The 13,155-nt window shown below is 34.3% G+C and overlaps 1 protein-coding gene and 1 long non-coding RNA gene across 4 annotated transcripts in view; one reads left to right on the top strand and one right to left on the bottom strand.

Annotated features, from left to right (window-relative positions):
- LOC109118346 overlaps positions 1-13,155 on the top strand; it is a 24,717-nt gene that overhangs the window by 6,599 nt on the left and 4,963 nt on the right. Inside the window, exons 2-4 of one of the 2 annotated variants that reach the window (XR_004517452.1) lie at positions 331-407; positions 1,409-1,463; positions 10,909-10,959. This is a non-coding gene — a long non-coding RNA (uncharacterized LOC109118346). Of the gene's footprint in view, positions 1-330; positions 408-1,408; positions 1,464-2,262; positions 2,355-10,908; positions 10,960-13,155 lie in introns of those variants that run through there. The other variant, XR_002025669.2, reaches the window with a different exon arrangement.
- Tmem126b (transmembrane protein 126B) overlaps positions 10,706-13,155 on the bottom strand; it is an 8,759-nt gene continuing 6,309 nt past the window's right edge. For both annotated transcript variants that reach the window (XM_010633768.3, XM_010633769.3), the window contains exons 4-5: positions 12,552-12,663; positions 10,706-12,283 (exon numbers count right to left, since the gene is read on the bottom strand). In XM_010633768.3, coding sequence (XP_010632070.1) covers positions 12,100-12,283; positions 12,552-12,663 — 296 coding nt within the window. In that variant the 3' untranslated portion in view covers positions 10,706-12,099. The remainder of the gene's footprint in view (positions 12,284-12,551; positions 12,664-13,155) is intronic.

Here is a 13,155-nt window from a genome sequence, read left to right as displayed (position 1 = left end):
AAAAAAAAAAAAAAAAAAAAGCACAGCAGGAATGTACAGGTCTGTCTGTGACTGTGACCTCAACTAGAGGAAGCCACAACTTTGTCATAGTGTTGAAGATGACCTTGGTCATGTTCATCATCTAATGCAGACCTTGTGAATGAGGACAAACCAAATTGTTTGCAAACAGAAGTGCTTGTGAACCAAGGCATTGCTCTATAAAATACACATCGGATTTGGAGGATTTAATACAAAAATTTTATATTACATATTGAAATAATAATAGTTTAAAATGTACTTGGTTAAGTCAAATGTATTATTAAAATTAATATATTTCTTCTTGCTTTTTAGGTATGACTACTAGAAAATGTTCTACATACCATATGTGGCTTGCATTACATTTCTAGTGGACAGTGCTGATTTACAAGGTACATCTAAGCTCTGTTAGAATGTAAAAACTGGCAATAAATACACAAGTAAATATAGTAAGTAAAACTTGATCATAACACATCACAGATGTTTTTTCCTCCAAAAGTTTTGAGGAACTGATAAAGTGTTTTATTGTTCTTTATCTATCTTAGGGTTACTTGATCATTAGACTCTCTAGTGCCAGGGAAGTCTATAATTGTAGTTTATGAACTTATTCCTAAGATTTGTTTTCATGAAAATGTAAAAATGGGAAACTTCCTAGTCTTCCTTTCATATATATTACCTTCCATCTCCAACTTTAAAGCAAATTTTCATGTCATAATATTTTGTTCTATAGGTTGGCTTGAATTGAATTGTGCTAGGGCTTCTCTATACCTGTGTATACTTCTTCTTCTTTTGGGTACTGGGCATCAAACTCATGACCTTGTGCTTGTGAGATGAGGCAGGTGTGGTGCCATTGAGCTAAATCCCTGGCCCATGTGCATACTTCTTAATTATGTAGAAATTTTAAAACCACCAACTGGTAAATAAGGTTGAAAGGGTAAAAAACAAAAAACAGAACAAAGCCAGAGTATGGAATACCTTCAATGCCAGGTTAAGAATCTGCTCCTTTTCATTTTCTTTATTTGTAGGGAGACATTAGTTATTAAAAAATGGAAAGGACATAGTCATAATTGTACTTTATTAAGATTCATATGATACTGTCAAAAAAGGAGGCAGCACTACAGTTGAGATAGATGTCTCTTTCTTTTATTTTTTTATTTTTTTGACACAGTGTCTCACTGTGGAGTTCAGGCTGGTCTTGAACTTGTTTGTAGTCCAGGCTAGCCTAGAACTCACAGCAATCCTCCTGCCTCAGCCTCCCAAGTGCTGGGATTACAGGCCTGTGTCACCGGACCTGGGTAGGTCTCTAAATTTAAAAAACATTATATACTTAATAGTTGGAAAATCAAATATGTTTCTCTTTCTCGTATTAAGCCCTCTACTGTTTTCTTTCTAGGACTCGGCAGCATTGTCCATCATTTGTGTGAGTGCTTCTGCATTACTCCCTGTAGGTCAGTCAGTCTTGACCTTCTGTTTAAATTTCTTCTAAATATCTTTTATACCAATTATATCTCATCTAGGCACTGGGGGTAACTATTTAGTCTCAGTTTTGTCTTCCTTTCAGCCATTCTCCACATAGCATCTATGGAAATTTCTTATTTTAAAGAATTTATTTGAACTTAGGTTATAAATAGAAGAGGGATGGAAATGTAGCTAAAAGTCTGCAATGCTTATGATGCTTGTATCAGCTAAATATAAGCTTTTTTTTGGAAGTAGTAGACAATAATTTGTTGGAGTACATTCTTTCTGTTTCTAAAAATGAATGCACTTGTTTTGATTTTATAAAAGCTTTGAGAAATAATGAAAGAATAGTTTTGTATAGTCTGTCTGAACTTCCTAACGAGACACTGGCACTAAAGTAGCTAATCATCAGAGAAAGTAGGATATGACCATTCATCACTACCTTCATTATTACTGCCTTAGCCTGCTATCTCTCACCTGGACTATGTATACAATACTGTGTGGCAAAAAAATACTCTGGGGTGTAGCTCTGACCTAAATGGAAATGACGTCAATGTTAACTGAATCTCCTGATAGTATTTGATAGAGAAAGATTTCATGTATTTCCAAGATGTTAAAGAACAAGAGGGACTTTCAGCTTCTGAAAATGACAGAGTAGCTCGTATTGTACAGATCTTGCTATTATTAACAGTGTTAAACTCTGGACAATAAGATTCTTAAAACACACTGGAAAGAAATCAAAAGCATGCAAATGCCAAACAGGACATAATTCCTTTCTCTTTTTAGCAGGGCTGCAGATTGAACCCAGGGTCTTGTGTATGCTGAGCATGTACTCTGCTCGGCCCAGGAAGATATACTTCTTGAAAGAAGTGGTAAATGCTGGATAAGATCACATACACTCGTTTTTTTTTTTTTTTTTTTTTTTCCCTTTTTCCACACTCTAACTTTGTGGGGGCGTGGAAAAAAGTTCAGAGGTTCAAGTATTTTTTTCCTCATTGAGTTTATTGGTACATTTTAGGTATACAGTACAGTTACATTCACCATTGGGATCTTGTACCTTTACGAGACAGGTCTTCGTTCTCATTTTTCCCAAAACCCCTGCCCTCCCTTCACACCCCTTCCCCACTTACAAAAACTATTTCCATTTATTCATTTTCTCATTTTTTTCTTTTCCCTTATTTCCTTTCCCCTACCCTTCCCACTTCCCCCACACCTTTAGGCCTTTTCTTCCTATTATACATTGTCAATTATACCATTAGGATCCTATTTACAATTATAGTTATTCACATCAGAGAATTTACACATATTTACACGTGTGACTTATTTATTTCACTTAAGAGTATAACCTCAATATGCATAGGAAAAGACTTTATGAACAAATACTCAGTAGGATGAGAACTAGCACAAAGAATCAATAACTGGGATCTCATCTTATTAAAAAGCTTCTGCACTGCAAAAGAAACCATTAACCTACAATGTGGGGAAAAAAATTTACCAGCTGCTCCTCAGACAAAGGACTACTATCTAGAATATATAAAGAACTCAAAACAATCAGCACCCCCCCAAAATATAAAGACCCAATTCAAAAATGGGCATCTGAAATGAACAGACATTTCTCAGACAAAGAAGTAAAAGCATCAAGTAAAAATATTAAAAAATGTTTGACATCACTGGTCATTTGAGCGATGCAGATGATAAACAACACTGAGAATTCACCTCACCCCAGAAAGAATGGCTGCTATCAAAAAATCAATGAACAACAAATGTTGGTGGGGTTATGGGGAGAAAGGAATCCTTCTCCATTGTTGTTGGGAGTGTAGACTGGTGTAACCACTATGGAAATCAATATGGAGATTCCTCAAAGAACTAGGATTAGAGGTTCCATTTTACCCAGTCATCCCTCTGCTGGGTATCTTTCCAAAAGAATGAGAAGAATCATACCACAGTGATATATGCACACCCATGTTTATAGCGGCACAGTTGTAATAGCTAAAACTTGAAAACAACCCATTTGCCCATCAATTGGAAACTAGATAAAGATGTGTTTTTTTTCTATAAAATGGAATACTACTCAGCCATAAAGAACGATAAATTAGAGTCATTTATAGGAAAATGGATGCATATTGAGGTTATACTCTTAAGTGAAATCAAAGGTTGAAGTTTGAGGATGTTAGAAAAACTGCGAATTGAAAGGCAGGGACCTAGAAAAAAGGAGTCACAGGGAGGAGAAGAGGATCAAAAATCTCTAGATAATTTCTGCAAATCTTGGCTGACACTAGCTTCTCATGCATGGAAGATATAGTAGGCAGCAACAGTTTAAAAAAACTGGAAAAGCTGAAGTGATATTTCAAGAGCTATGTGAACTTAAATATTTCCAGTTTATAGAAACAGAATGAAAAATTTTGGCATTCCACTAAACCACAGAAAAGCCACATCATAGAAGTAAAATCTTTACCCAAGAATAAGGCCTGTGCCCTGGACCTAAAGGCAAAAACAATCAAATCAATATTAAAAGAAAAAAAGAAAAGGAAAAAATAAAATTAAACAAAACAAAAATGGAAAAAATAGGGGAGCAGAAATCAAACAAAACAGAAAAATAGAGAAAAAAATCCAAATATTTTTCTTTGAAAGTATTTATAAAATTTCTGGTAGATTTATTAAAGGAAGGAGAAATAAAACTATCCTTTTGGATGTAAAGAGAACATAAGAATACATCTTCTACAGGTAAGTAATAAGGTAGAGAGGGAATATTATAAACAATTTCAACCCAATAACAAATTAAGTGTCTATATCGGCCCAATTGTTAACTACTTATATAGAGAATTATGGGCTGGGGATCTAGCTCAGTGGTTCTGCTGCCTGCCTCACAAACTCAAGGGTCCTGAGTTCAATCCCCAGTACCAAAAAAAGAGAGAATTATGATTTATTTTTCAAAAAATTGTAACCTACAACCTTGCTAAATTAAATAGGATGTTTTAAGCAAATAAAGGAAGTTTTTGTCTTTTCCAGTCTGGATCCCTTTTATTTCCCAGCTCCACCCTCAGCCCCTTATTGCACTGCCTAGAATCCCCTTCAGTGTTGAATTAGAGGCAATGAGAATAGACATTCTTGCTTGTTCCTGACCTTAGAGGGAAATCACTCAGTTGTTCAATATTATGTATGTTATTATTTATAAGTTGTACTTTGTGAATTGCCTTTTTAAAAATTTTTGAGGTGGTTTGTTTTTTGTTTATCTGTTAATACAGTGAATTACATTGAATTTTTCAATATTAGGTCAATTTTGTATTTCTTGAGTAAATCTCAGTTATGAAGTACTATAATATATACAATGTATATTTATATGGTTTTGATATGGTCAAATTTTATTAACTTTTTGGATCTATGTTCAGGGAAAATATTGGGCTGTTGTTTCTTTTCTTACAATACCTTTATCTGGCTTTGATATTGGGATAGCTCTGGAATTAAATGAATTGGCAAGTGTTCCTTTCTCTTGAAATTATTTTTGGAAGAAGTTTATCATATTGGTATTATTTATTCCTTAAATGTTTGGTAGATTTCACTAGTGAAGACTTTTGTGCTTGGAGTTTTATGGTGGGGAAGATTTTAATTACAAATTTAATACTTATAATAGATACATGGCTATTCTAGTTATTTGTGTTTTTTTAAGTGAACTTTTTAAGAGCTCCCAAGGCAAATGAAATGTCATTTTCATCTAAGTTCTCTAAGTTCCTGAGTTAAATTGTTCTAAATATTTCCTTCTTATTCTTTTAACAATTTTAATGTGGTAGCATGTGGCAAGGTGTTCTTCTTAAGGGTACATCATAACATTCCACTGTATATATATATATTTTTTATTTATTCATTCATGTAATGAAGGATATTTGGGCTGCTTCCATCTGTTGGCTATTGCGAATAATGCTGTGATAAAGAAGTTGTACAATTAAAATAGAAACATTAAACTTGCTGGAAGGTAAGTTAGGCAGAACTCTAGAAGACATTGGCATAGGAAAAGACTTTATGAACGAATCCTCAGTAGCATGGGAACTAGCAGATAGAATCAACAACTAGGATCTCATCTTATTAAAAAGCTTCTGTACTTCAAAAGAAACCATCAACAGAACTAAGAGACAACCTACGATGTGGGAAAAATTTTTTACCAGCTGTTCCTCAGACAAAGGACTATTATCAAGAATATATAAAGAACTCAAAACAACCAGCCCCCCCAAAATATAAAGACCCCATTCAAAAATGGGCATCTGAAATGAACAGACATTTCTCAGACAAAGAAGTAAAAGCACCAAGTAAATATATGAAAAAATGTTCCACAGCACTGATCATTCCAGAGATGCAGATGAAAACAACACTGAGATTCCACCTCACCCCACAAAGAATGTCTGCTATCAAGAAATTACACAATAACAAATGTTGGCGGGGTTGTGGGGAGAAAGGAACCCTTCTCCATTGTTGGTGGAAGTGCACACTGGTGCAACCATTATGGAAATCAATATGGAGATACCTCAAAGAGCTCGGACTGGAGGTTCCATTTGACCTAGCCATCCCTCTGCTGGGTATCTTTCCAAAAGAACTAAAAGAATCATATCACAGAGAAGTATGCGCACCCATGTTTATAGTGGCACAGTTTGTAATAGCTAAAACTTGGAAACAGCCTATTTCCCTATCAGTTGGAAACTGGATAAAGAAGATGTGGTTTTTCTATAAAATGGAATATTACTCAGCCATAAAGAATGAGAAAATAGATTCATTCATAGGAAAATGGATACATATTGAAGATATACTCCTAAGTGAAATAAATAAGGCACACATGTGTAAATACCGAATAGTTTCTCTGGTGTGAATAAACTGCAATAATACATAAGATCCTAATAAGATTACTGACATTGAGAAATGGGAAGAAAGGAGCTAAAGGTGTAGGGAAGGTGGGATGGGTAGGTGAAGGGTAATAAGGGAAAAGAAAAAAATGTGAGATAATGAAAAGATGGAAATAAAGTGGTTGTAGATGGGGAGGAGAGGAGGGGGTGAAGGGAGGGCAGGGGTAAGGGGAAAAAATGAGAATCAAGTCCTGTCATGTAGAGGTACAAGATCCCAACAATGAATGTAACTGTACTGCATCCCTAAAATGTACCAATAAACTCAATTAAAGCTGGAAAAAAAAAAGAAGTTGTAAAAATGTCTCTTCAACATCCTGCTTTGAATTCTTTTGGAAATATACTCAGAAGTGAGATTGCTGGATCATGTGGTATTTCTAATTTTTAACAAGACACCATTCTCTTTTCCATAATGGTGGCACTATTCTACAGTCCTAGAAATACTGCAAAAAGTTTCAACTTGTTTGCATCTTCTCCAATACTTGTCATTCTTTATTCTTTTGATAGTGGCCATCCTGATGGATCCAAGGTGAGAACTCTGTGCTTTTGATTTGTGTTTTTCTAATTATTAGTGATGCTAGTGATGTGCTCATTGCCTGTTGGTATATCTTCTCTGGAAAAACACTTATTAAGTCCTTTGCCTATATATATATATAATTTTAGTCAGGTTCTTTTCATTTGTTGATGTATATAAATTCTTTATATATTCCAGATACTAACTAAAAATGATGCATATAATTTGAAATTACTTTCTAAAATCCTTTGTGTTGCTTTTCAGTTCTTTCTTTTAAAGCATAAAAATTTTAAATCTTAGTCCTTTTTTTTGGCACCAGGAATCAAACTCAGGGCCTTGTGCTTGCCAGGAAGGGGCTATGCCACTGTCCTATTTATTTGTTTAATTATATATTTTGTTCTTTTTTGTTTTGTTTTGTACCAGGGATTGAGCGCGAGTCCCTGTGCTTGTGAGGCAGGCATGACACCACTGAGCTAAATCCCTGGCCCATTATTCATTAATTTTATTGGTACATTTTAGATATATAACATGATGACATTCATTATTGGGAATTTGTACCATTACATAATATATCTTGGTTCTTATTTTTTCCCCATTCCCCTGCTCTCCCTTCATCCCCTCCACTCTTCCTTATTTACAAAGATTTTGTTTCCATTTTTTCCTTTTCTCATATTTATTCCTTTCCCCTATACCTCCCATTTCCCCTTCCCCTTTGGACCTTTTCTTATTTCACATTAGCTATTATACATTTTGATCTTTATTTAAACTTTCAGTGTGTCACACCAGAGAAACTATTCAGTATTTACACACATGTCCTATTTATTTCACTTGAGTATGACTTCAATGTGCATCCATTTAGCTATAAATGTCTCTAGTTTCTCATGCTTTATGGCTGAGTAGTACTCTTTATATAAAAAAGCCAAAGAAAACCATGTTTTCTTTATCCATTCTCCAGTTGATGGGCTGTTGGGCTGTTTCCAAGTTTTAGCTATTACAAACTGTGCTGCTAGGAACATGGGTTCACATATATTGCTGTTGTATGATTCTTTTAATTTTTTGGGGAAGATACCAAGCAGAGAAATAGCTGGGTCAAATGGAACCTCTAATCCTAGTTCTTTGAGGTATCTCCATACTGATTTCCACAGTGATTGCACCGGATTACACTCCCACCAATAGTGGAGAAGGGTTCCTTTCCCCTCCATATCTTCACCAGCATTTGTTACTGGTTGATTTCATGATAGCAGCCATCCTTTCTGGGATGAGGTGAAATATCAGTGTTTTAATTTACATTTCTTGAATGACCAGTGATGTTGAACATTTTTTACATGTTTATTTGGTATTTCTACTTCTCTTTCTGAGAAATGTGTGTTCATTTCAGGTGCCCATTTTTTGATTGTTTCCCATTTATTTTTGATTGTGCTGTCTACACTTTGGTGTCATATCTGAAAAATCATTAACAAATCAAATGTCCTGAAGATTTCCCCTTGTGTTTCTTGTAGTACTTTTGGTTCTTGTATGTTTACTCCATTTTGATTTACTTATTTTAAATATATGACTTAAGGTAACGGCCCAAATTCATTCTTTCACATATAAATATCTAGTTTTCCAACCTAATTTGCTGAAGAGATTATCCTTTTATTTCCTCGCTCTACCCCAGCCCCTTATTTCATTGGCTAGTTTTAACACCCTTGTTAAAAATCATATGACAATTAACATAAGGATTTAGTTCTGGGATCACTAATCTGTTGTTTTATGAAGTTCCTGTCTACCTTCTGGATATTAATCTGTCAGATGAATACTTTGCAATTTTTCCCCCCCATTCTGCAGGTTGTCCACTTTTTGTTTCCTTTACTGTGGAGTACCTTTTAGTTTGATGTAATCCCATTTGTCAATTTTTGCCTTTGTCACCTGTGATTTTGAGGTCTTATCCAAAAAAAATCTTTGTCCATTATCAGTGTCCTAGTGTTCCCCCTGTGCTTTCTTCTAGTAGTTTCAGGGCTTCTGGTCACTAATTCACTTTGAATTGATTTTTGTATATGTTGGAAAATAGGGACTTATTGTCGTTTTTCTGTTTATGGATATCCAGTTTTCCCAACACCTTTTACTGATGAAACTGTCCTTTCTCTATTATATAATTTTGGTACTTTTGTCAAAAAATTGGTTGGCTATAAATAGTGGCTTTATTTTAGGGATCTCTTGTGTATATACAGTGATCTGTTTTTCTGTTTTATGTATTACTATGTTATGTAGTATATTTTGAAGTTGTGTAGCATGGTTCCTCCAGCTTTTTTTAGCTCTTGCTACTTTGACTATGTAAAGATTTTTTTCTTTCATACACATTTTAAGGTTTAAAAAAGTTCTATAAAGAATGTCCTTAGTATTTTGGTAGATTATATTGAGTTTGTAAATCACTTTGCATAATGTGGACATTTAACGGTGTTGTCTCTATTTGGTGATCTTCAATTTTTCTCATCTTTTTTAAAAAATAATTTCATTGTAGATGTCTTTCACCTTGGTTAAATGTATCACTAGACATTTTGGTAGCAACTGTAAATGAGATTGCTCTCTTGTTTCCTTTTTGAGTTAGATCACTATTGGTATATAAAGAGACTATTGATTTTTCTATGTTGATTTTGTATCCTGTACATATAAAGAATTTATTTGTATCAACAGTTTTTGATGGACATCTTCAGCTTTTTTAGTATATGATCCTATTTCTGGCAAACAAGGACAAATTATTTCCCACCCTTTCAATTTGTACACACTTTACTTTTTTCTTGTCCGATTGCTCTTGGAACAAAGATGCAAGCTTTTCTCCATTAACTATGATATGAACTGTGGCTTTCGCCATACATGGCTTTTTTTTTTTTCAACTTTTTTATACTGGTGACTGAACTCAGGGCTTTGTACTTGCAAGGCAGGTGGTGGAACTGGAGCTAAATCCCTGGCCTATGGCCTTTACTTTGTTGAAGTATGTCCCTTTTATATCTAATTTGTTCAGAGTTTATATCATTAAGAAAAGTTGAATTTTATCCAATAGCTTTTATTGAGATAATACAGTTTTGTGCTTTACTCAGTGGTTGTGGGGTATCATGTTTATTGATTTATGTACACCAAACTATCCTTACTTTCTTGGGATAAATCCCAGTTGATCATAGTGTATATAATCTTTTTGATGTGCTGTTGGTTTAGTCTGCCATATATCTTTATCTTTATAACCACACTATAAAGTGGTTATTAATATAAAAAAACACAGAGAGGTAAATGGTTACTTACACAAGATATGGTATTTGGTGTCTTCAAAATAGATACTGAATCAATATTGGATGAATAAATACACATTTATTCAAATGAAAATATACCTGTGAAATCATGTCCCTGTGCTTCTTTGTAATTTTCCCTATAAAAATGCCACACTGGTAACTACAGGCTAGGAAAGGCTCATGATGTTTGGTATGTAGTAACAGCAACAATCACAGTAATTGTGATAGCTTCTATGGTCTGTGCCTCCACAAAATTCTTACTTTGAATTCATAACCCTTAAAGTGATGGTAATAAGATGTAGGGCCACTGGGAGATAATTAGGTCAAGAGGGCAAAGTCCTCATGAATGAGATTATTTCCTCTGAGAATTCTTTTGCACCTTCCACCATATAGCATATAATAAAAAGACACTTCTATGACTCAGAAATCAGGCCCTCAAGAGACATCAGATTTGCAGATGTCTTGATCTTGGGCTTCTCAGCCTCTAGAACTGTGAACAATAAATTTACATTAAAAAAAAAAATCTTGTAAGTCTATGGTTCTTTTTTGGTACCAGGGATCAAACTCAAGACCTTGTGCTTGCTTACAAAGGCAGGTGGTGGAACCACTGAGCTAAATCCCTGGCTCAAGTCTATGGTGTTTTGTTCGGCAGCCCAAATGCACTAAGCAGCTAACACACAGTCTTCCTATGATTTTAACACTCTGGATTTGTATATTTAACTAATTCAATTCTTAGAACACAATGAGGTAATTTTTAATACTCATTTTACAGATGAGGAAGATGAGGTGCCAGAGAGGTAAAAGGTTTTTCAGTCATCTTTTGGTAAGTAGTGAAACAGGACTTGAACCGTCAGTGTTCCAGGCTATACCTTTCTCATATGCAGTTTTGCCTTTAGAACCTTGCTTTCTTCACTACTGTTCAATTAGTTTTACTTCTGGGCTTGAGTCCAGAAGACCAAGGTTTCCCTGATTTTTTCTTTTACAGTTCCAATAGTCACTTGGGCAAGTACTGCTTTCCAAAGCCAAGGAAAAAATATCAAGTCTTTTGCCACTTTTTGAAAATGACACAAAGATAATTTGTAGTCACTAAGGCAGAAATCAGCTTTCAGATGGCAGTAAAGGTAAACAAAGGTCAACCTTACTGTATTTCTTAGATTACACGTTTTTATTTTGCCCCTTATATGTGGCTAAGACAAGAAGGAGCAGTTCTGTAAACTGTATTTCCTAAGCGAACTAAGATAAATGTGTAACTCAGAAACATCTCAGCAGACTCCAAGGAAATGTGTTTTGAAATCTTTTAGAATTTAATCTTCTTGAAGGCAGGAACTGAGTTTTTATACCTTTGGTGCTTATCTTATTACATAGAAAATACATATGCAATAAATGCTCTTTAAACTGCACAGTGAAGACAATTTGTAAACAATAAGAAACTAGTTAGTATACACAGTTCAGAGTAGAGTAATGGGCTGTGTTTCCTTATTCTGCTTTCTTGTGAGCTTCCACCTCTCTCAGAAGTAACATCACGTTACTTTTCCCATAACTTTTCCTTCTAAGTACTTAATAGCCACATCCTCAGAACCCTCAAATCATGTGTTTATCTCTCAAACCCTCTGATATTATATGTTAACATTTTGTATTCCTCTTCTAACTGAGAATTGTTTCCAGGTAAGGACCATTTCTCATTACATGTAATACAGTGCTTGAAACATAGCAGGTATGAAGTAAATGTTTCATGAATGAATGTATGACTGCACAGATCAGTCCTGAGGTCCTAACCCCATTTTTACATACAATGAGGAAAGAAAGATGAAACTTACATTTGCCTAGCATTTGTATTTACTGATTTACTAAATATTTATTATTTGCTATAGAACATGCAAAAGGACAAATAGTTCTTAACTCTTTCAGCAATGCCTGAATCTTCATTATATAAAATATATACTGCTGAGTTAGCACCCATTCTTTAATCTTCATGTGCAGTTTTATCACAGTTTTTTTTAAATATTGCATAGTGCTGTAGACCACTAAGCACTCCAGATGCTGCCACAAACACTACTGGAACTAGCACTCTTTTTATGTTGTTGTGACAAAGCAAGAACCAATGAAGTAAAACCCTTCCTTTCTGTGGTAGTGGAACTGTATGATACCTAAAAATGAAAGAAAAAGAGTTAATCATTCTCCTGGATATACACTCTATTAAAAGTTCACTGTTTTCTCCTAAACTGATGATTGAAATTTCTATCATAAATCTATTATGTAGATAGTGAAAGATTAAATGTTAGCTATGTGGAAAAGCAAATGACTATTTTTATATTTGACTATATCATAGATATCCAAAGAATAAAAAGTTTATTAGCTTAAAAATAAGAAGGAATGCTAAAAGAAAGGAAAAAAAGAATAAACAGAGAGACTTACTTGACTGCCAGGCGTCCATTTTTAGAAAAAGCCAAAGCACTGGGATATACAACACCACATATTAGGCCAACCAGTGAACTTCTCAGAACACAATTTTCCTTGCTTATATTACCTAGAAAACAAAAATAAAATTTGGCTCCCTTTAAAATTACAATAACAAGAACTATTAAGACAATGTTGTATCTCAAAGAGTACTGTCTTCAACCACAGTGCAACAGAAAGAATATTAGAAATTCAGGGTCTATGGTACATAACAGGCTTAATACATCTTTTGTCAAAATGCTTTTATTATACTTTACCATAGTAATAATTATCTCTTATTTATGTGCTTGTTGTAGAAGCAATTCTGCAATAATACTAAACTAGCTGGCTACACACCTGAATTCTAGGTTAATACATGTATTGGCTATTATGTGTCAGGTATGCGTTAGGGATCTAGCATAGAGACCTTCTGGCCAGTATACCAGGGAAGAACGGCATTAGACAAATATTTTTAAAAATTTTAAGTATGCATATTGGAGGTAGTCTACAAAGAATGTATCTAGATACTTAACCAACTATGAGGGAATTAGACAATGTTTTTTTTTTTTTTTTTTTTTTTTTT

The sequence above is a fragment of the Fukomys damarensis genome, unplaced genomic scaffold (assembly GCF_012274545.1).
Source record: "Fukomys damarensis isolate Sample0158 unplaced genomic scaffold, DMR_v1.0_HiC HiC_scaffold_16, whole genome shotgun sequence".
In the NCBI taxonomy this organism is placed as follows: domain Eukaryota; kingdom Metazoa; phylum Chordata; class Mammalia; order Rodentia; family Bathyergidae; genus Fukomys; species Fukomys damarensis.
Note: the sequence above shows the minus strand (reverse complement) of the source record. Positions and strands in the feature narration are given on the sequence as shown.